Here is a 23861-nt window from a genome sequence, read left to right on the forward strand (position 1 = left end):
ATATTAAAGAGCATGAAGCACAAATCATCAAAAAGTTTCAGTGATTTTTGTCTTTTCTGAAAGAAGAAACAGCCAGGCATTAACTGAGAGTTTATTGAACGGAAAAACAGTACAGTATTAATTGGAATCAGAAGTGCTGGGACTGTTACCTTGTAAGCCTTAGAGTCTTTTCTGCTAAAGAAGATAAGCTACTTGCTGATGTAAAAAAAAAAAAAAAAAAAATCTGCACAGCTAAGAACATTATGCCCAAAGAACATTACTCATTCAGCTTATAAGCTGCAATATCTATGTTAATACACATATTTAATACAAACAATAAAGAAAATCTGTTTTTTCCCCTGTATACTTACAGAGTCTTCAGTTATGTCACTACTGTCTCCTAAAAGCTTTGTACTTTTATCAACAACTGCAAGTCCAATTACTGATTCCGGATCTGTTGTACTGATCTTAAGGGACACTTTCTCAGACGGTTTGACTTTATCTTTGCTCCAAGAAATTTTAATCTAGAAAAAAAGTTTAAAAAGTAAATTATAAAAAAATACACTAGTTTAAATTATATATTGATGTTTGTAGTCAGTTAGCAACTCTGAGAAAGTATTTTCTTAGTCTCTATTAAGACTCTGCATTTCCTAGGACTTTGGGGAAAATACTACGGCCTTTCTTTTGCTCTTGCTCTCCCATCTGATCCTTGGACTGAATATAGTTACTTCAAACATTCAAACAACTCCTGGATTTGAAGTAGCAGTCTCTTAAACCACAATACACTGATTTCTACAGCTAAGGCCAATAAATGAAATTCATTGTCTCTTTCTATCAATGTGCAGCACAGCATGTAATGTATTTTGAGAAATACGTTTTTGGTATCCACAGTGAGATCAACACAGAAAAAGAGATTTATATAGTGGGTGCATGGGCAAGGAATAAGGAAGTGAATAGACAAATACAGCACCCGTATGCCCTTCCTACAGGTAGTGAAATGAGGAAGGGTCATCCATTGTAAGGCAATTCTAACGTGCCCCATCCACACAACATCAGATAACAATGCAGTGAACAATGCTACTCTTTTTTCTCACCAAAATAACATTCCTATGAAGTCTGGAGACCCAATTCAGTGTCATACTAATGTTGCCTACATTTAGCTGTCTGCATTTCTGTTTAGCATTTAAGCTTGACAAGTGTCAAAAGGAAGTTGTGGTGACCAGATAGCAGTTTTGCTCATTATGGAGCAGAAATCCAAGTTGTAGTGGAGAAAAAAGTTCTACAGGCTCCCCTGACTGCACTGGCAGTAGATGGGATTCACTTATATACAAACTGGCATTTTTTGTTATCTAAGATGTACAGAGTTATCTGAGTCATCCGCAGTGGTGCAGAATTTCCCTTTCTGGAACAAACTCTGGAGTCCATGCAGAATACCCTTAAAACCATTCAGTTTGGGCAACTGAATATCCTTAAATGGAGCTTGGATGCGTAATTCCCATATAGATATCAGATCAGACTCAGACAGCTGAAGTCATCTGGAATCACTTGAAATGTCCCCACAGCACACTGGCCCTCAGCTCCCACTCCGGAAGTGGATAGGTTACCTACACGACCTCCTACTGGTCCTAGGACATATCTACAGGTTACAGAGAAAGTAGTCTTCATAGCAAATACATCAAAGTTGATACTAAATTCTTATAATTTACCTTCTCAATCCTATCTGTACACAAACTAGGATGGTGGTTTTCATTTGTAGGCTAGATTTAATTGAACTGGTATTTTCAAGATCATGCCTCATCTTCTTTGCCACAAAATATACTGTAATCTTACTTGTGAACACTGAAATCAGTGGCCAAACTTGCATTTTTTCCAGAAGGCTGAACCAAATTTTTATGCTTTCTCACTAGAAATATCCTCCTGTCTCTACCCTAGAACTCCCAAGTTTTAGCTAAATTATAATATTCGTTTTCTGTTTAGATTCTCAGGATGGATTAGATGGATGGTGAATAAGGAATTGGCTGGACGGTCACACTCCAAGAGTTGCAATCAAAAGCAATGTCCAAATGGAGACCAATTATAAGTAGTGTCCCTCACAAGTCATTTTGGTATCAGTACTACTGAACATCTCTGTCAGTGACGTAGACAGCAGGACTGAGTTCTGTGGAAGAGACAAAGCTGAGAGTTGCAGTTGACAAGCAGGAGGGAAGGGATGTGATCCAGAGGGACTCTGACAGCCTTGAGAACCTGACTAGGTTGAATAACTTTGCAAACTTCTAGAATTCCATACTTAGAGAACTTAGGAGCATTTTTCTACTATGTTGTCCAGAGCAATCTTTGGCTCAGTATTTGGCCATACTCTTAAAAGCATAATTATTATGTTATCTGTATATTTATGGGCAATATGTTCAGATATAGAATAACTCCACATTTAAAACCAGACCCTAATTATACTGGCATTATCAGAAAGTTCCAGAGACTTACACAAGCCTCAGATCAGATGCACAATGAGGAAGGTTTTACATCTACAAGCTTGTGATCTAAACTACTGTTTACCATACAACAAACAGACAAAAATATGGTCTCAGGCTCATGTTCAATATAATTACCTTGTTGTCTAAAGCAGGCTGAACAGGGATCGTAAGAGCATCATTTACAACTGCTCCATGTTCATCAACATAGAATACAAGTATACATGCCAGGGGAGCCCAGGAATTTTCTGCTGTTAAATTGAATGTTTTTGCAACCATTGTGCCAGAAGTCATAATTTGTTCCTTAGATAACACCTGAAAGGGAAAAGTTAAATACTCAATCTGTTGGCATCTCAATACATCATAAGCTCTGTCATTCCTTCAATAAAAGGCTTTTAAGAGAAGAGGCAAAGAGCTGTAATTCTTGATTGATTAATTCTGCAAGACTGGGCATGAAATAAAGGGATAATACAATATTTAAATATTAGAAATATATATTTTTTCTAGGCTTTAACTCATGCCTGTATCACTATGGATAATAATGAACTATAAAAATGAGTGCACAGCACAATATGTTCTTCAGGTACATAAAAATATAACAGTAATATAACTGTAGCAATAGAGCAAGGAGTAACAGGCAGAAAGTGGAACACGGGAAGTTCCATAGAAAAACAAGGAAGAACTTCTTTACTGTCAGTGACAGAGCTCTGGAACAGGCTGCCCAGAGAAGATGTGGAGTCTTCTTCTCCAGAAATACTCATGACTCATATGAATGCCTTCCTGTGCAGTCTGGTATAAGGAATCAGCTCTAGCAGGGGAGTTGGACTTAACGATTTCTTGAGGTCCCTTTCAAGCCCTATGATTCTGTCAAGTTGATAAAAGTCATCTTGGATTGTTCATGTATGAAATAGCAACTTACCAGATAATGGAACTCTCTTACTGGCTTGTTGCTTTCAATATTTAGTTCAAAAGGTTTCCCAGCCTAGAAAAAGAATATGATTGATAATGATGAATATGGAAACATGATTAATAACTTGATTTTTTTTTTTTTCCTATCTTAGCAAGTTTTGTCTCAGACTGTACCTTCACTTCTTGGCTCTTTGTTTTAATCTGGAGGTAAGTTTCACTGGGAGAGCTGAACACATCATAAACGCCTATGTCAGTCTTACTGTTGAGGAACTCTGCCTGTAAGACAACGCAAAACAAAATTCTTAATACAACAGCACAATGTGTGTGCTCTGTAAGCAGCAATATCTATGTTGCTGTTTAGAAGAACGTGGTAACCTTAATTGCAGTAGAAGACAACTTCTTGCTTTGGGTATCTGTTTCTTTTTTTTTCCTATTGCTAGTTTGATGCACTTATTTAGATCACATTTACACATGATCTGCTACTTTCTTTCCAGCTCTAATGTGGATAAGAAAGAAAAAATACAATAGCAAGTGGTCTATAGGCTGTTACAGATGGCAGAAACAGCATACCACTAATTACAGGCTTCTCAGTTCAGTGTGTCAATCTTTCAAATCAACATATTACAGAGCATACCTGAACTCTCAAAGTTTTTGTATTGGATAGGATCGGAAACTCAATATCAATAATTCCATTTTCTGGGACTGTGTAATTCAGGACATGGACCGTCTTATTTCTCTCCTCTGTTGCCTCATTCTCAAAGTGAGAAAGTGAAGAGTGGTGAAAAAACAGGTCTGACTGTTGTGCAGTGACTGTGACAAGATTCTGCCTCTCCTCAGTTGTCAGCTGGTTGCTGTCAGAACGTGTCACCTTTAGCTAAAAACAAGAAGAAAGAAAACGTCCATTAAACAGGGTAAAACTACATACGACATTATAATAAAAAGAAAAGGCATTGGCCAGGTTTCTCACATATCAGAATAATTAATCCCTTGAGAGTACTGCAAGTAGGCAAGTCCGTCAAAAACAAAACTATTCACAATTCTACCCAGTAGAGAAAAAAATTTTTTTAAAAAAAAGAAAACAGGTAAAATAGAAAAGGTGATCTGCCTTTCAGCTCTCCCAATTACAGCTCCTCTTCTCCGCATGCTTATCTATCAGGCAAAACAAGCATATCTAACCTGCTACCTGAATACTCATTTTATCACCTTTTGAGCGAGATGTATTTATGGATTCATAGAAAGAAATGAAAAGACTGAAAACAAGCCTCAAATTGATACAATATCTAAATTCTTCACACTAATATACACCAGTCAGCACTATAACTTTTATCAACCTTTATTTCTATGGATTCTCATCCACAGTAAAACCATTCTCACTTTGTATTTTATATTTCAAAGATTCGACCTCTACACTTAATAACACTGAACAAATGTTTCCCTCTTCTTTTTCAGTCCAAGTGCGTCACTCTTCTCCTCTGCCATTATTTTCCTTTTATCTCTCTGTACAGCACATACAGACCTTCACCCCCAGTAACAGCAGTAGCTGTTCCCTCATCCCCTCCTCTGGGAGCATGACTGGTATCTCCTCTGCCAGCTGCAGTATAGCTAAATCCTCAGTTCACACTCAGCTCTTCAGCAGGTCAGAGCTGGAGTCAAACTAGGCTGCGGGCAAAGAAAACTAAAAGGACCAAAACCAAAGTCCCAATGGTAAAGCTAGCAAAATATATTATTTATATATAAATTACGAAGTCTATTCCTCCTTTAAGACAATATTCAATGGTGCAATACACAATCTCTCTTAAATGCAGAAATACTGACTACACACCAGGAGAGCATGAAGAATATGAAAGGGTTCCGAGAGGACTCTAGGTGGTATGAAAAAGACATGACAGTATGCAAAAAAGAGACACTTTCATTTGAGAGCAATGTGGTTTGAGTTGTACTTAATTTTGTAATAGCTGGTTAGTCTTATGTATGCAGATTGAAAATAAATAATATATTCACATTCATACATTCCATTTTATATACAAGTATTAAGAGAGTTGGGACTCAGTAACTACTAAAACACAGTCAACTTACTGGAAAACATTAGCTAGAGATTGAAAAGTTTTACTTAACAATGCTGAAACTCTAGCATATCCTGTCAACACAGCATTTCCTATCATTTTATCCTTTGCTAGAGTAAAAACTGTAAGCTTAGAAATTCATATATCATGAAAAAATAATTTGAAAATAAACTTGTAAATTACTCCTAGAAATCTGAGACAAATTCTGGTGTCTAAGCAAAAACACAGGAGAAAAAGTCACATTTGTTTATGCACAAACCACAATGAATCAAAACAACTTACAGTAGCGATGAAATTCAGAGAAGGTTTTATGACTCTAGAGTAGTCCACAAATTCAATGAAATAGTCACTTTGCTTTGGAAATATGATAGTACTCGAATTCTGAGAGATTCCTGTTGAAAAATTGCTTTCATTTAGACATATACATTCTCCTTTAGCAGTAATTTACTTGATTTTTTGATAATTCTATCATGTTTTTCACCATTTCCACTCTGACTGCTCTCCATCCTTCCAGCTAAGTATCAGTAAAAAGATGATATGGCACTGTTATCCATGACAATAAATAAGTCATATCATACCATGCTCTACTCTGTGAATACTATTTCAGAATGACAAAATGAAGAATCCCAAATCAGCCAACTTCCACCTTATTGGGCTTCAAACAGAAATTCTGTCATGAAATCTTGTTACTAGAACTGCTAGAGAACTCTTTCTACTGATGTTTACAAGCAAATAAATAAAATACATTTATGATTAAACTAAAGTTTATAAGGCAACCTAATGCTATTTTTACACCTGCTCTTCTCATCAAAACAAGCTGTTACTGAGTTTAAGCCCTCATTTGAACAAATCCCTTCATTACTTAATAAATCACTTAGTGCAGAACTGCATTCAGCAGAGCTAACAGTTAGTTAAACTATTTAATAACTAGACAAGTAACAGTTCAGATAATATATTTGCATGCAAAAGATTCATATTTCCTTCAGTACATGATACTTTGCCAATCACTTCCAAGCCACTCTGCATTGCACTAAGTTCTTCGAGCACAATCTACTCTTTGGATTTCTCTTGGAAAACCTCAAACAGCAAAATACCTGTAAGTGACTCAGTAACCACAGCAATAATTTCTACTGGTTCAGTGTAATCATCGTCACCATGGTGCCACGACTGATCCCCATTCAAGTTTTGCAACATGAGCTTGTTACAGGTAATATTCACAGATCCATTTATCTGCAATGTGAAAAAAAAAAAGAAAAAAAAAGGATTACTTTATATAAAATTGTCCTCTTCTACACTATCAGAGCACTGCTTTACAGAAAAAGACAACAAATGGAAGCTGCCTGAAGGAGCATAGATTTTACCCAAATTCAGTTCTGTTTCTGAAGATTAATTGCTGTTGAATCCTTCAAGCCAGCCAACAGGAAATAACAGACATCACTTAGCTGAAACTGAAATTTTGTTCACAGCTCAAAATTAAAAAGACCTGATTTTGAAAAAGATTCTATCAATTTCTCACCACGTGTAAGTCTTCAAATCTACACGGAATGCTTTTTTACATGTCGTGCCCTAGATCACCTCTAGCACATCAACTCCAGTGCAATTACTAGAGAATTAGTAGGCAAAACTCTTTTGACACCACCATGCTAGAATTCTACCTGGACAATTGCAGTGCCTTTATAACACAGAGTTGAGCGCGTAATGGCACACACAGTGCCAAGGAACATTCCTGGGCACTGGCCCTCCATCACCTACACTGCTAGAAAGGCTTTAGGAATGTTCTACTTGGGCCAGCTACTGCTCTCCAAAATAACATCCAGGCATAGTCCAAGGGATTACAGTGGCCAAGTATCACTCCCAACAGGCAGTTTGAATGTAGTCACTTTGTACTAGAAAACAGAGTTAAACACTATTCATGCAAGTCACTCCACAGACTACACTAGCAGAACACAGCACTTGAGAATGGTCCCAGGCATGTTTAACCTTCAAAAGCAGACACAGCTTTAGAGTCCACAATATTACTAAACTGCTAACAAAAGACTCACTTCCATTGTTTTTGTTATGTTCCTCTTGTTTGTCCAGTAAGAGACAGAGAGACAGGTGACTGTTACATTTCCCTTCACCGGCTTTCCATATGTATACCTGAAACACATGAAGCAAAGCAAAACAATGCATCATCTCAAGAGCCTGGGCTCCTGAAGAGTTTTGAAGGTAAAAAAGTCCACTGAAATACTTTTTCCTGAGTTTCAAATATAGATAGAATGTACTTGTACTTTGAACCATGACGTTTTTAATGCTTCATTAACATTAAAGTCAGAAGCCCAAAACTTAAAGAATATACAGAGAAGTGCGAAGTGCTGCCTCCTGAACATGAGCTCTACAAGTCTGTTACTATGGGCTGTACAATTTAAGCAAATTAACTATGTTAATCTAAGCTAGAAGCAAGTTACCAAACAGAACGTATAGCACCATGGTTAATACATAATAGCGTTAAAATGGGATGTGGGAAGTGCAAGTGTTCTGCTTCCCAAATGCTGAATGCACAAAATGAGTGATTTCAAGATATTTTTGTATATTCAAATTATTTAATAATCACAGTGCAAACAAATCATGGCATTATTGCACAGCAAACACAATTGGCAGTTGTAGCCAATTTATAAACATACTCAGTGAGTAGTAATAAATCAAAGATTATGCTCAACGTTTCCAACGTATATGTAACAGAAATCATTAGTCAGCCTTTGTAGAGTAGGAAATAGGGACAAAATAACATTCTAATCCAATAGTATTAATATATTTAGATGTGATAACTAAGTAGTTTGGGTCAGTATGGATATGACTGGCAGTCATTTAAGAAACATGAAAGCAGAGGAAAAAGATAATCAAATAGCACAGTTACAGGAACATTTCTGACAACGCTGTCTTGCACTTGAGCTGCAGTCTTTCTTTTTTACAGAAAGAAGTTTCTATTAAGCTTGAAATATTACTGTCATTGGATAACATCCCATAGTTAATCTAACAATAACGCAGAAATGAGAAAGGAAAAAGGATTTATGACATCTACAAGTTTAAAGGACACGTAAAGTCCTTGTATACAGAGACATTTTGCCTACAAAAATAGTCACCAGGAATGAAGTCATTCCCTATAAATAATTATGACATATCAGTAAAACCTTGGCACTGCTGGGATTAAATCCCAGACTATTCACTGGCGCCCAAGTCTGGATTTATTGCTGCAGACAGGTATGCTTTCAAATACCTTAACAAAGGAGACAAGTATCTTGTGACAGACCAAAACAGATTAGGAAACCAAATTCACATTGGCATATACTCCAAAAGAAAAATAGGAAGAAGAAAAAAAAAAGTGATTTTTTTTGTTTTTTTAATTACACCTAATGAGAAACCTGCATAGTTTATAGTATTGGGTTTGGGGTTGAATTGCCTCCAGGAAAAGAAGCTTTTTCTCAGAAGTCCAAACATCACATTTAAACAGACTGTTAATCAATCACTTGGAATTGACTGTTTTGAAGGTATGCATTTTAATGGAATGAAATAGCTCCAGAAAGACTTTCACTTTCAGGTCTTGTTGTTTACCAAGTAGCTTTACTTGTCTCTCATCTTCCCAAAATAAAATTCATTTCTATCTGAGATTAAAAAATAAAATATTATTTGTACAGCAGTCTACAATGATGAATAGTAATCTATAGTAAAGTCTATTCTGAACTTCTCAAGAGTTTTCAATTCTTCATCGATTTACAGGTATAGGTATTTTGTAAGTCAGTAGAAGCCTGTGGTTCAAATCCATAACATGGATAAATCAGTATAAGAAGGATGTGAATAGAAGCTTGAATAATTTTCCTGTTGGTATGGTAAAACACAGTTACTCTATCTAAAGAATTTGATCTGATATCTTGGAGAGCATAATGAAAGAGACACAATAACAGGAGAAAAAAAAGTCTCAAAGTTTACATTATAAACAAAAGATTCAAGAAATTTTATGAATAAGTCAGTTGAAAATATCTTGGCTGTAGTCTAGAAGTACCTATACCTAAACAAAAGCATGCAACTAAAAGTCTGAAGATCTATCTAACATTGTTACACAAAAATCCACTAACTAGGAATATAAGCTAGCCAGCTAATGCACAGCAGAGGACACCTTTTTTAGCATTTTAGCATGTTTTTACTTTAATATTTACAGACAATTATCTCAACAGAGAGCATGACAACAGTATCAGTGTTTTACTTACTTTGCAGTGACAACACCAGTTACATCTTTCTCTCTCAAGGAGTAGTATAATGGTGTTGTTATTGTAACATCAAATTTTGGTAAAACTAAAAAAAAAATAAAAAAATAAAAAAATATGTAAAGTATTTAATTCACATAAAAATAACATTTACATATTTTGAATATGTAATATGGTACAGACTATTGCAGTTTCCTGAGGAATACAATGTAAGCTATATTTTTAACACAGTTCTATGCATGTTTCAGTCTAAGATAGTTTGTCAAAAGGTGGCACCAAGCATCACAAGAGCAGCCTGTGCACAACCTTGTATGGATAAAATATGTTTGTTTCTCCTTTCTCAAAGCAAGCTTGTAGAGAAAGCAGTAAATGTTCGGCCTGTTTAACCTTTATAGAATTATCAGGAAGCTTCATGATCAAATATTATACAGATATTTTGTGATGAACGCATTGCCTGGAAGCTCCTGGGAAAACAGGGACAAGACAACATTCAGATGCTACAGCGGTAGGTCATTAAAGCTACCAGAAATAAGTAGGGCAGCTGATAATATGATGTTTCTCCCCAGGACAGTCAGTCTCAGAGAAGCAGATTTGGAAATTAAACTTTTTGGGAGTATTCAAAAAGTTTGTGTTAGCCAACATTGGTTAGTTTCTCTAAGCTCTAAATTAATGGAGACTCAGTTACTAATTTTGGTCAGTACTAAATGTCCTTGAATAACACTTACCATATTCTATCACTTTAAAACTTTGATAATGTACTTGACCCTATTGGAAAAAAAAAAAAATGTAAGTACGTACAGTTGCAGTTAGAGTGACATGTTTAATGCATTTTTTAGGCCAAATTCCACCCATACCCGGCTTAAATTATAATTGCTGAAATTATGTAATTTTAAATGACAGATCAATCACCATCAGCTCCTGTTACAGAGTTCCTGCAAGAACGAGCTGAAGATATTTGCATCAAAAAAGCGTGCAGCTAGTTCACATATAGTAGATTCATTAAATATATAATGGAGTTCTCAGAGAGCCAGTAGCCTACAAACATCTACATATGGCTGGTTTCTGTATATAGATATATCTGACTCAGCTAGTCTAAAACTATCAAGCATTAAGCATTCACAGTGATCAAGATGAAAGATGACAGAACTACCAGCAGTATCTTTGCTAACTCATTTAGAATTAACTCTGGTATCTCTATGCAAGTGGAAGCCCCTGTATTGTATCTAGAAGACAAGACCACTTCAAAAGCCTGTATATAATCATAAGGCTCTACATTCACTTAAGAAAAAAAAACAAGAAAACCTAAGATTTGATTATAGTCTGCATTCCACACTTACTTCAGCAGAGATGTCTTGAGTTATATCTTTCTGACTTTTATTTATTGGTTAAAAATCAAAGGAAGAAATAAGCAACTGTAAAGAATCTTAAGTTTCTTCTGTTTTCCTATTTTTCTGTTTGTTTTTTTCATTTCTTCATTTTTCTCGCAATATCTAAAAGCCTATTCTGGAATATTATTGAGATTTGGTATCTCAGGCCATACACAGCACATTCTTAGGAAATTAATTTTACACTTTGTTTGTTTTTGTTTTGTTTTTTACCCCGCTCTCTTAACATTAAAAAAAAGTTTACAAAATCAGCAGCTATTTTTGTTCATTGGTGCAATGACAGTTGACCCAAAAAGTCAGGGTAGTGAGACATTCATTTTGCTTCTGTTGTTTTACTCAATTATTCTTCCTTCTTAGAGTGTGAGTAATTCTGAGCAAGCATGCAAGTCATTTGTCCTCCGGCACATAACCCTTAATTCTCATTTTTACAGTGCCATGCCAAAAAGCTGCCATCAGCAAGGAAATGGCATGAGGTACCTTGAACTGGAGCTCTGAATCTCAGCTGATCTGCCTAACACCAGGATTACATTGGAACAATGATCAAATTATCTTTCACAAGGCTTTTTTGTAATCATTAATCAATCAGACTGTGTCTCACTAAGCTATATGGGACATATAAGCACATTCTATAATGATTAGCAATGTATCAATGACAAAAATAAAGACTCAAAGTATTGCTAGCATAATACATCTTGTATCCATATCTTGCTAACTATTTGATATTCTCAGTGTCAAGAAATACATGATGTGGGCATAAAGTTAGATTATTAGACAAAAACAGAATCACTCCTCAAGAGTTTTGTTTGAGGAGAAAGAATACCACTAAGTTACTTTTGAAATATTTATGTCAACCTTCATCTAAAAATGTGAATAATGTAAGGCTTAGGTGTACACACATTTTTAAAATGTTTGGCTTTAGTACTCATAAATAATAAATAGTAGTAAAATAATAATTGTTACAATAGAATGAATAATCCAATAAAGCCATGCCATAAATAAAATGAATCAGTCAAAAACATTTTTGCCTGGCTCAGCAGGAGCCAACATGGATGGCCTCCCTAGGCAACCCCCACTGAATGCAGGCGAGGAAGGGACAGCAACAGCCATTCTGGCAATCAGCAGTACTCCTGTGCTCAGATGGGACATTTGGAGGAGCTCCTGTGCTCGAATGGGACATCTCAACATGAGGGCTTCCTTCTTCTGACAGGGCTCCAGGTCACAAAGGAAAAGCAGCCAAAAATAATCTCAAGCTTTAAGCAACACAAGAGCAGCAGAATGAAAGAGTTAGATTCCCTTTTTTTTTTTTTCTTTAAAAAATAAAAACAAAAACTTCCAAGAAGAAAATCTGAACTCAGCTGGACCAGAAGAACAAACTACGAAAATGAAAGAGTTTCCAGATCCCAAAGGACAGGAAGGCGAAGGCTCCTTTTGAAAGCCTGTTTGCTTCTTTGATTAAGACCCTTCCGAGAAATAGGGAAAGACCATTGTAGACAACAGTCTGTCAGAAGGAGGTGGCTGCTTTTAATACCACTGGATGCTGTTCAACTGCACGATGAGGTTATGACAACATGGAGCTCAGAAGCCTGCTTGCTTTGCTTATTTTCAAGAAATTTTTCATTTCCCAACAAGTACCACTTTTGCTAGAGAACTTTCATGAATATGGTTTGAAACATGAGGCAAAAGAGATTGGATATGGACAATTGGTTGTGAGGTAGCACACAGAAACATGACTGGCGAACGAGAAAACTGCCAGATGTCCATAGGCCCTGTGGTTCTTCAAAGAGCCTCACTGAGAATCACAGTAATATCAGTATTTAGATATTTCACTTTTTAAGTAGGAATTAGTTATCCTCTCAGAGGTAAGTGAAATCTGTAGTTTGACTGATCAGCAGATGGCTTCTTTACTTTATCAAGGTGTGTCAGGTAGGAATGAGTGTGGCAGGAGAAGATGAGAGCATGAACAGAGAACACTTGTAAGAAAAACACCTGGACACAAGACTCAGGCTGCAAACAACTATAATGGTTACCATCTCTCTTACCTCATCAAGAAGAACTGCAAATTAAGCATCTAAGACCAAGCTCCTCATGCATAAATGTTAAAACTTTTCCTAGCAAAAAAACTTCCATCAAATAAAAATCAGATTGGTGCTGATTTCATGAGTAAGTCACTGATCATCACAGCAACTGCCATATTAATATTCCCATATTTGAAAATATACATGCTTAATCTGCTATTTTCAAATTTGTGCATATCATAATCCTTACGATCCAAAATACAACAGTACAAAATGCTACATGCAGTCCACAATCAGATTACTATCAATTAATCTTAGGAATAGGTATCTTTAGGAGAATGACATTCAGCAAATTTATCCCATGTCTGGTTGATGTACATTTTCTATTTCCACTATCAAGGGTGTATATGTCACCCTTGCTGTCAAGCAAACCATGAGCAGAATGTTGCTCCGGCTGATAGGATGAAAAAGTACCTCCTTGAAAATGACTTTTTATTTCACTTTAGAAATAAAAACAAAATAATTATATGTCAAAGGAACTGAAAGCAGTAGAAAACAGGCATTAAAGAGAGACGAGAGCTCTTGGCTGCAACTTCTCTAGAATAACAACTTTATTACAGAAAGCAAGCCATGAATTGACAGTGTAGGAAAAGGAAAAGTCCCTAATAGGTCAACTGGGTGATTTGACTGCCAAGCCAGATTTCTCCTTAATGCACACTTTCCTGCCAAGCTAGTTTGAAATAGGCCAAGTAACAACATTTCAACCCCTTTGCACCAATTTAGTTCTTCAGGGCAGGGCTTTCTCTCAGGTAAATATTATTGAAATACTTTGAAGTGTACACTGTTCAATTAGTTTCCAGGAGCGGTGACTTTTAAGAGCTTAGTTACATACACAGTCCAAAAGAGAATCTTTTTCTTTTCAATTCAGATACAAAAACAAGCACCATGCTTATTCCAGTTGGGCTGCTTTATTCTCTTTTTATGATCTCTCAAGAAACCAGCATTTCTTAAACCACAAGAGATCTATAACATTCTGTGCACATTGCTCAGAATATATCTACAGATTAAAAAAAAAAAAGTGCCAAAAAGAGATCCATTTAAGATGGATGCTACAGATCTTGACATCTAAGACTGACAGTTCAACTTTTGCTCTGCTGTGATGAACCAGCCCTGTTTGAAATCATTCAGTCCAACTGAAAGTTTTTTGTCTCTGAAACTTGTAAAAATAGAATACTCTTCAAAAATATTTTAGAAAGCTCTCATTGCTCCTGAATCATCACTATTCCTGTGTTAAAAATTTCCAAACAAGAACTTTTATCAATTAAATTGCAAAATGCCTCAGAAGAAAAACTTTCAGACTGAGATATCTCCTACTAAAACTCAGCAACTAAAAGCCTTTCAGCAGCAGGCTCCACAACAGGAAATATAAGATATCCAACTAAAATACAAGGTGGAGACTTGGGAACCAGACTGTAATTACACTGTCTTGAGCTTTCTTGGAAGAGTTCTACTAACACCTGTACTCTTATTAGAAGTACTACAGGATGTTTAATAGCAGCAAGCAGCCAGAACCTGATTTAAAACAGGATTCAGAGGCATTACTTCCAAGAATCCAAATTCTGCACACTTGGGAACTGATCTGTAACCACTGGAAGGAAAGTGTCATTTAGTGATTTGATGGCACTTTAAAGACATGTTGAACTGCTGACACTAAATAAGAAAGCTCAGGTCCTGGCATCAGGATAGCTGTCACTCAGAGATCACCCCATTTGCAATCTGAAGATGTTCCTAAAGCCCTGAGTAGATCCAGAAGATCCTATAGATATTGTGAACTCAGTCAAGCAGTACCAGTTACAGACAAGAAAGTATAGCTACAAAAATGCCAAACCCACCAAAATGCAGGACAGACACAATAAGCATGTCTTAGCATTAAATTCAAGTTCTTAGCGTCCCCTGCTCTCAGGACAGGATTAGTGAATCTGCAACTTCATATATAATATAGAAAAGCCTGTACCTCCCTTAATGACAGCTGCAGCACAGGAATACCTACTCAGAGTGATCTGAGCTACTCACTTGCTTTAACTGAACACTGACGCAACCTCCACTGACTAAAACAGGAACTTCAATACCTAACATAACTTATGTATAGACATGCTATAAACCTGAAACCAAATCCCCTCCCATATGATCTTGACATTCAAAGCATAAGCTCATTTCTGACTAAGAACCAAAAGAAATTTCCCATCAGTTAAATACTTCTTTTCCTTTATTCTGCAAGGTTTCTTCTATCTTTCATTAATCAAACAGTATGATATACTATCAGAAAAATAAGTGTGAAACAACCCAATAGACAGATTAGCAACTAGCAAAATAGTGCATAGCTGCTTAATATACTTTTGTGCATGATATGATCATCCAGGATAAGATATTGTGCAGATACATGCTACGTCATACAGAAATAACGCGTACTGCTTTGTCATTATATTCTTTTACATTCTGGTGGAAAAGGGATCTGAAAGGAAACAAATTTCTACATGTGGTGTTTCCCCCCCCCACAGTTTAAACATCACATGAACAGCCAGGTTTTCTGGACCCCAAAGCCTACTACATTTTTACTTAGATACACCGTTAGTTCTCTCCTCTATTTGTATTTTCATTTTATATATTTTAGCAACAGAAGAAACCATTTAACCTGACCTCCTTTTATCACAGGTTTAGTTACTCTAGAATTCAGCTACTCCAGCAGTCTGCTTGATTTCAATGCATCTACCAAAAAGGCAATCATTCTTGATGCTAAAGTATCAGGCAAAAGAGAAGCCATCAATCTCATTTTTTTGTTTGTTTGTTCAGGTGATTAATAGCCTTACTGATGAAACAAACATCTGTGCAAAAGAGAAATTTTCCAGTTTCAATTTCTAATAGCTGGTTCATACCATGCCTTCCTCTAATACATTAAAAAGCTTTTTAAAACCTGTAATGGCACCCAGAGATTGTAATCAAGAAATCTACTGATTCGTTTTATCCTTCAGTGTACAATCAGCATTGAACATCTGCAAGTCCTCAGTAATAAGCTTTCTTTCCCTTCTCCATCTGCAAACTCAATCATCGATTTGCTAGAAACACCCTGGGTGACTGACATTTGCCATTTGCCCAATACTCAAGCCACTCTCCCTTGATAGACTTCATGTACATTGCATTGATATTTTTTCATTAGAATTTTATACAATGAAAAAAACCTTTACAAAAATCTGCTACATGAATAAAGCTACCTACCTATTAAATCCAAAATAGCCCAAAAGAATTTAATTCTTTGATGTGAATTCCCACATCACCTTAATTGACATTTTTCTCAGAATTAATGCCATGACAGGTTTCCCATCGTACCTCACTTACTCTTTCCTGTCAAGGACATACTCATCTTCTGCTTGTCTTCTTAATTCTTCTCACAGTGAAATTCACTAAACCACATAGAGCTATCATAATACATACTAAATATTCCGATCTCTGCCACAGATTCACTGTTTCTTCATGCTACTGGGCTCTGCCTCCTCTGGAATTTCTCTTGTTTCTAGCTAACTTTAAGAACTCTTTCATACTTTTATTAAACATCAAGTTCTCTTCAGAATCCTTACATTTCCTATGAATTTGCAAGAGTTCAGAGTTTCTCATTGGAATGGTATCTATCTATTACTCCCTCTTTTTCCCCCACCTATTAAATGTTGTCTTTCTTAAGTATGAACTGTATCCTTCACCAGTGAAAACAAAATAATCCTGTTTTTGTTCTGACCAAGTTAATCTTTTCCTAAGAGAGTATTTTGTTAAATGTAAGAAAAGCATTTTACAGTGCTTTTCACCTTGAATTGTCTCCTGAAACAATGATGAATAGACAAAGTACTCCAGTTAGATGGGCATTATCTCTGCCCTTGGATATCCTTCATGTCACTGAAACATTTGGAACTCTATTTAAAGGATCCCAAACCTGGCATTCAAGGCTACACTCAATGCTAGAACACTAAGATTTACAAATTAATAATCAGGAAAATTGTGTGTTCTTAGTGAAAAAGAACAAAGACAACTCACAGATCTAACATGAATCCAGGCCAATGTACAATCTTTGGCAGCAGTCAACTTTCTACCAGCCTGAGACAGGGGAACCTCCTAAACCAGGGGTCAGAGTTTTTAGTTCACAATTCTTAAAAGCCTTTACCCCTGTGAATTTGCCCAGCCATTGCCTTTGATCCATTGGGAATTTCACAACAAATGCTCATGATGAGCTCTATGGTTTACTTGTGCCATTTTCATTGATTTGAAATTGCCCTCTAGCTAAGTTTCGGAAGAGACAGTGAATAAAATGTTCCCTATTTATCTTCTCCTTCTTGCTATTCATGACTTGAGAGACTTGTTTTCCTGGCTTAATGACAAGTATGCAGTACATATTGCACAGTTAAAATTTGAAGTATAATTTCCTATCATCTACTGAAATTTTACTTGAATGTTGACTGTTTTCTCAGCTACTTCACTAGCCTAGATGAATCTGTGGCATTTTTCTTTCAATTTCACAATTTTTTCCCCTTATTTATTTAGTTTTTTCAAGAGGGAATGACTTTCATATTCAGATCCTGAGAACAGCTGCTGTCTTTGCTTCAGCAGTCTTTCCTGACTTCAGGATTATTCATGACTTAGCAGAAAGTCCTATCACAACTTCACACTAATTTTTTCCTCTAGCAGAGCTGTTGAAGAAGCCCACCACCATTTCAAGACTTTTCCTTCGTCTGAGCCATGCTTCTCCCCATCCTGAAAAGCGCCTATGCATTTGTGAGTGGGGCTGTGCTGAGAACAAGATCAGGGAACTGGATTAGGTCAAACAAAATAAAATAGTGCCTTAATCTTCAAACTCTTCAATTTCCCTGATGCACTTTAAATCTCAGCCTCATTACAGATGCCTAAGCACTACTGAGAAGATGCTAAGCAGCAGCACAGGGATGGGAAGGAGCAGCCGAGCCTAAGAACAATTTAAAGCATTTTTCCCAACAAGGACAATAGTAATGAACTCACACCCACATGCAAATATGTTGGAAGAACCCAGTCTTGATCATCAGTTGAATACCTCATCTATCTTAGCCTATAGAAAATCTATGAAGATATAACTCCTACTGGCAAATATCATTCTGAAGTTATACATAACTAAATAAGGTTTTCTGCTTCTGTCTCGTGTTATTAGGAAACATTACGCAGTTCTGTTTGTACGTGTTAAATGTCTCTGAACAGTCGTTGCAAGCCAATTCGGAAATGCAGTTCCCATACTACGGGGATGCAGAGCAGCCTGAATAAACTTGACACACACAGTCTTGAACAACTAAACCTCCAGCTATTTCGGCAATGCATCTACGAGTCTATGAGAATCTTAAAGGATTTGGACCGATAGGACTGTTACCAAAGCAACATGCCAAATAAATTCTACCAGCTTTGTTATGAAATACTTCTGCTTCAGTATTCATCATTTCTATTTTGCATAGTTATTTTTTCCTCAGTAAGAATTGAGTCACTGTGAATTGCTGAAACACCACTAAGACTAAACAGGCATTTATAAATGACAGCATTGATGCCACACCCTTGAGATAGTGACTGGCTGCACACCAGACAACAGTGAATTTCTGTGTATTAGCTTTCAAAATAAAGGTAAGGATGTTCCACTTAAAAAAAATTGTATTCCATATGTTCTTTCTTCAATACACTTTCAAATAACACATTTTAGAATCAAAATCCAGTCCTTAGGATAAAATAAGCATGCTCGCTTCTATTTTTTTTTTAAATATATTTTTTTCTTAATGTATTTATTTATAAAACTATTCACCACTTAAAAACTTGTGAGGTTTGCATACGTTTGAGGGGTTTTACATGAAAGAAAAATTTCTTCTCATGATCCATATTTATTTCTGGCTTTACTTTAGCAAAGCAAACACTATTTTATTCACATCTATCAGGACATCTATCAGAAGAAATGAAATTTCAGTGTAAGCTGACACTGCTAATACTCACATTTACTTCCACGTCTATGGACCAGTCTCCTAGTGGGGGGTTCTTTGATAACTGAAATTTTTTCGAAACTACACCTAAATCACCCTCCTCCAGCAACCACTGCTGAATCAACTTCTTCCGAGGGTCCTAGGAAAAAAAAAAAAAAAAGTCAGGGTCCATATTAAATGCAAGTGGCTTTGCTAGCAAGATTTAGGCATTAATATGTATCACTTGTGGTTGGCATGTAAAGTTGGAATATATGAAAAATTCCAATGTATAACGAGATTCCTGTGGATACTTACTCGTACATATATATTTAGAGAAGCTTTATAAGGTTTGAGATCAGGATAGACCGTGACAATTCGAAACATGACATCCTGTCCTGGTTTGTATGTAGATTTATCAGTCTGAATGAATACAGAGATACTCTTTGCCGTGTATATCAAGCTGGTACGGTTAGAGAAGACACGCTGGCCATCAGCATGGCCTTCCACCAGTAATTCATAAGTTCCGGAAGCACTTTCCAATGGCAACTGAAAAAAGAACAGTGCATCACTGTTAATTATCCAAGATATAACTGAAGAATCACAGAACAGCTTGGGTTGAAAAGGACCACAATGACCATCTAGTTTCAACCCCCCTGCTGTGTGCAGGGTCGCCAACCACCAGACCAGGCTGCCCAGAGCCACGTCCAGCCTGGCCTTGAATGCCTCCAGGGATGGGGCATCCACAACCTCCTTGGGCAACCTGTTCCAGTGTGTTACCACCCTCTGTGTGAAAATTATTCCATGAAACACTTGCCATTAAGGTCTCTGCCCTGTCAACTTACATAAACACTTAGAAAGAGAAACAGGATTTCAGGACTCACTTTAACAATTACAAAGAAATGTATTCTCAGAGGCAATCTTCCAACATACTTGTAAGTGAATTTTGCTAGTAATCAGATTTTCAATAACATAAGCAGGTATGTATTCATACACCATTAACAGACATTCTGCTCTCTTTTCTTTTTACAGTTATTGAGAAATTTCTTGCATTTGATTTTGGGGGCTTTTCTTTTTCAGACTTTGTCATTTTCTAGCAATTTATTTTCCAGAAATATAAGAGCTGAAGAAGATACATATAGGCAAGATGAGCAGGAGAGAAAGAAAACCTTGTGTATCTCTTTGTAAGGTTCAGCTCCATGCCTTTTAGAGTAGAAAAAATAAATTCAGAATGGAAGCCTCCTGAGAAGCTGAGTATTGCTTTTCGATGGAAACTGACTCATTTTTTTTCTCATTTCAGTGCTTTTAATGATTCATTATTACAGTAAGTATTGCAGTTCAACCAGTAAGATAAGTATTCTTCCCAAAGTATGAAGAAAAAATGTAGAGAGACTTTAACAGTTAGCTGAGATGCCTTGTTAAGGACAGACATTGAAAGCTCCTTCAGTGCTGGCAGCAAACATGGGCAGACAGTGCTAGCAAGAAAAGTTGAACCACATAAGACAAGAATAACCACGCACAGGTATATTCCTCCAGTGAGTAGAGGAAATCTGGAGCTCACAATTTAGATACACCAGTTCATTTCCTGCACTTGGAGCAACCTCAGCTACAGGAGTTCCAAAGGCTCTAAGCAGAACTGCAGCAGGACATGGAGATGTCACCTTGAGCAGAGCCTGCACAGACAAGGAATGACCCTAGGTGCATTCCGCCCAGATGCAAACTTCTGTCCTGCCATCTGCTTGGAACTCTCTCTTTGAAGATGGAAAGGGTTTAACAAATGCGCAGCTGGTTCCAGCAAGTAGTGCTGCTAAAAAGCTTAGGAGTCACATGCTTCTGTTTGTAGTTAGAACAGTAAATCTGGAATAAAGTCTCTGAAGTCAGGACAACTAAAACAGACAGGCTAACATTTTTCAGCATAACATATGGAAATTAAGCTCTCTTCTCGCACTGGTAATGAAAATTACATCTGTTAACTCACCAGGCACAGCACTTCAAAAGTATCCTACCAAGCTCTATAATGAAACAAAGCCTTGCTGTCAAAACTCATTTTAAGAACATACAGTGAAGTAATGGATTTTTTCCCAAATGAGGAAGAATATGACAGTGACAAATACCACAAATGCAAATGTCTCTACCAAATACATTTCCTTCTCCATGTGTTTACCTATAAACAGGAATTAACTACAGTTTCATCCCTCTCTGTTGAGTTTGTTTTGAAAAACAAGTTAAAAGGAAAAAACCATTGAGAGGAAAAATAAATAGGCTCTCTTTTTCCACCCACAAACAGGCATATGATGACACGGGAGAAACGGTACCATTTAAAAGCTGGACTTATATAACCAAATTCTAGGTGCAAAACACTAGACTGAAATTGACTCTGCATTTCCTTCAAGTGCAGGTCACTATATACACATTGCCAAGAACATATGATTCACATATTTCAACACTCAAACTTTCTCGCCAAGTATTCTGGAATATATTAGACAGGAGGAACAGCCTTAGTTACTACATCTGTCAGATATAACCTCACAATTAATTCATTTAAGAATACTATTGTTTATTAAAGCATTATTTTAAAACTCTTCTTTAAAAAGTGCAATCGTCGTTTACAGACCTTCTTTTTCTTTTGCCCTTTTCCATCATGAATAAAGTTGCATGGGATTTTGCCCTGATTTTTAATGTCTTGACACTTTTTATATCATAACGTGGTGATAAAGCTGCCTATTGCACCTTTGCAGATGTAAAATCCAAAGACAACAGAAGTTTGTATTGTTCTGCAGCGTACTGGGACATCTGAGGTGTAAAGTAACACAAATTTTGTTGCATGTAGCCATGCTAATGGAAACTGAATTAACACAATGTTTCTGGAAGTTCACTGCTAAAATAATGGTAACCAGTTGCCTCAGCCCCATCAATTCCATCTCCAAAGGATATTTCTCAACCCATGTATGAGCTACGCATTTTTTAAACAGTTCCTAGCAGAAACTTACTGCAAAATACAGTTTATCTTGGTTGATAGACTCCCCAGCTATATGGTATTACTATTCTTGTTTTGGCATCCCTAACACAAGAGAGAAAATGGCCATTTCAAGCCCTTCTCCTAACCACATCAGCCACCCTCACGAGCACCTCAGACAAGGAAGCTCTTGCCTCCTCTGGAAAACATGACAACTGAAACCATTACCCACTTTGTGCTACTAGCCAAGTATACTTTGGGCAATACAGAAGTCTACCATAGCTACATGAACAACAAAAAAAATCTCATCATTAAAAATATGAGTCAGTTCTTCTAACCTGACAGGTTACATTCAAACAGTGCCCAGCCACTCCCCTCCCATCCCTACAACACGCCCTGAATGTTCAAGAAATGTGTAATGGGTGCTCAAGGAAGGCATTGTTTCATTCAAGCAGTGGTAGGCTAGTAAATTTAGACTGAGTTGGATATAGGGTCCCCTATTTTGCTTATTGTATGCTTGAGATATTCTAGAAAAAAAATAGACTCTTAGCACTACTGAAGTGATTACAGAATTCAATTTTATAGAAGCCTAGTAAGACATAAGGATGCTCTTGGACTGGGCAAATTATATTAAAGAACTTGTTAATCTAACTTGTTTGGGTTTTTGTGGTTTTGGTTTGTTTGTTTGTTTTTTTAATTGAATTGTTAATGTTCTCTAATTTATGTTTTGTATAGATACATTTTAACCTAGAATTCTTTACAATGTTGAACTGCTCATCATTACTGATTATCCATTTATCAAACATTTCCCGAGTATTTCACAAGGCATACATTTAACCTAAGATCAAAACCTAAACCTACTGCTTTTAGTGATATTCATGCTTACAGATGTTCAAAAAAAAAAAAATAAATAAAGAATTTGGTAAAAGCCTTTTTTCCTGATGCAAATACCTAATTCTTTAGATCAAAGTTTCAAGATAAGCATACAGGATTAGAAATCCAGAATGCCTACTTAGTAAACAATTATGCACTTTTGCATTATATATAATGCATTTTTGTTGACTAGTTAGTTTACTATGTACCTCCACTGAATGCATACTTAGAAATCATCAAGAAAACTATGTATAAAGAAGAGCGATGCTTTTACTTTAATTTAATATTTCTGTTATTAGAACAACAAAGATGACAAAGAGTCTGGAGTATCTCCTGTTCAAGGAAAGTTTGGGAGACCTGAGTCTGTTCAGCTTGGAGAAGAGAAGACTGAGAGAGAATCTGATTGATGTTTATTAATATCTAAAATGTCCAGGGCAACTGGATGAGGCCAGACTTTTCAGTGGTGCATAGCAATAGGACAAGGAACAGTGGCCAAACACTGGAACATAGGAAGTTCCACAAAAATATGCAGAAGAACTTCTTTACAGTGAGAGTGACAGATCACTGGAAGGGATTGCCCAAAGTGGTCGTGGATTACTTTTTGGAGATGCTTAAGACCCATCTGGACACCGATCTGTGCAAGCTACTGGGGGGAACCTGCAGTTCTGTGATTCTGTGACTACTTCGCACAATTATTTCAGCTCTAGTAAGCCTTCAAAATGAAATAGGAGTGTAGAAATAGGGGTAGCAGCTAGTAAAAAAAAATCATAAAGCAAAGTTCTGGGCTCAGTATTTATGATAGCTGTGATGATGCTGGAAGTCAGCTCACAAATTCTGTAATTACTTCCAATAAGCTGTGGAGCACTTGATGTGAAAATTCTTAGCTTAATAGTCAGCAAATATATTCATACATCTCATCAACAATAACTGCTGAAAAATCCCAGGCAGTCAATATTTTCTTTGAAGGAAA

The 23861-nt window shown here is 36.5% G+C and overlaps 1 protein-coding gene and 1 long non-coding RNA gene across 2 annotated transcripts in view; one reads left to right on the forward strand and one right to left on the reverse strand.

Moving 5' to 3' along the window:
• CD109 (CD109 molecule) overlaps positions 1 to 23861 on the reverse strand; it is an 84626-nt gene that overhangs the window by 42301 nt on the left and 18464 nt on the right. The window contains exons 4-15 of the mRNA XM_010707730.4: positions 19381 to 19611; positions 19100 to 19225; positions 10386 to 10425; positions 9664 to 9748; positions 7462 to 7558; positions 6514 to 6649; positions 5702 to 5811; positions 3991 to 4230; positions 3531 to 3632; positions 3367 to 3429; positions 2586 to 2762; positions 351 to 503 (exon numbers count right to left, since the gene is read on the reverse strand). Of these exons, the coding sequence (XP_010706032.1) occupies positions 351 to 503; positions 2586 to 2762; positions 3367 to 3429; positions 3531 to 3632; positions 3991 to 4230; positions 5702 to 5811; positions 6514 to 6649; positions 7462 to 7558; positions 9664 to 9748; positions 10386 to 10425; positions 19100 to 19225; positions 19381 to 19611 (1560 nt within the window). The remainder of the gene's footprint in view (positions 1 to 350; positions 504 to 2585; positions 2763 to 3366; positions 3430 to 3530; positions 3633 to 3990; positions 4231 to 5701; positions 5812 to 6513; positions 6650 to 7461; positions 7559 to 9663; positions 9749 to 10385; positions 10426 to 19099; positions 19226 to 19380; positions 19612 to 23861) is intronic.
• On the forward strand, positions 16112 to 18539 carry LOC146545053 (uncharacterized). The gene is made up of 2 exons (XR_014881544.1): positions 16112 to 16736; positions 17786 to 18539. It is a non-coding gene; the product is annotated as an uncharacterized LOC146545053 (long non-coding RNA).

The sequence above is a fragment of the Meleagris gallopavo genome, chromosome 2, assembly GCF_905368555.1.
Source record: "Meleagris gallopavo chromosome 2, MGAL_WU_HG_1.1, whole genome shotgun sequence".
Lineage (NCBI taxonomy): Eukaryota > Metazoa > Chordata > Aves > Galliformes > Phasianidae > Meleagris > Meleagris gallopavo.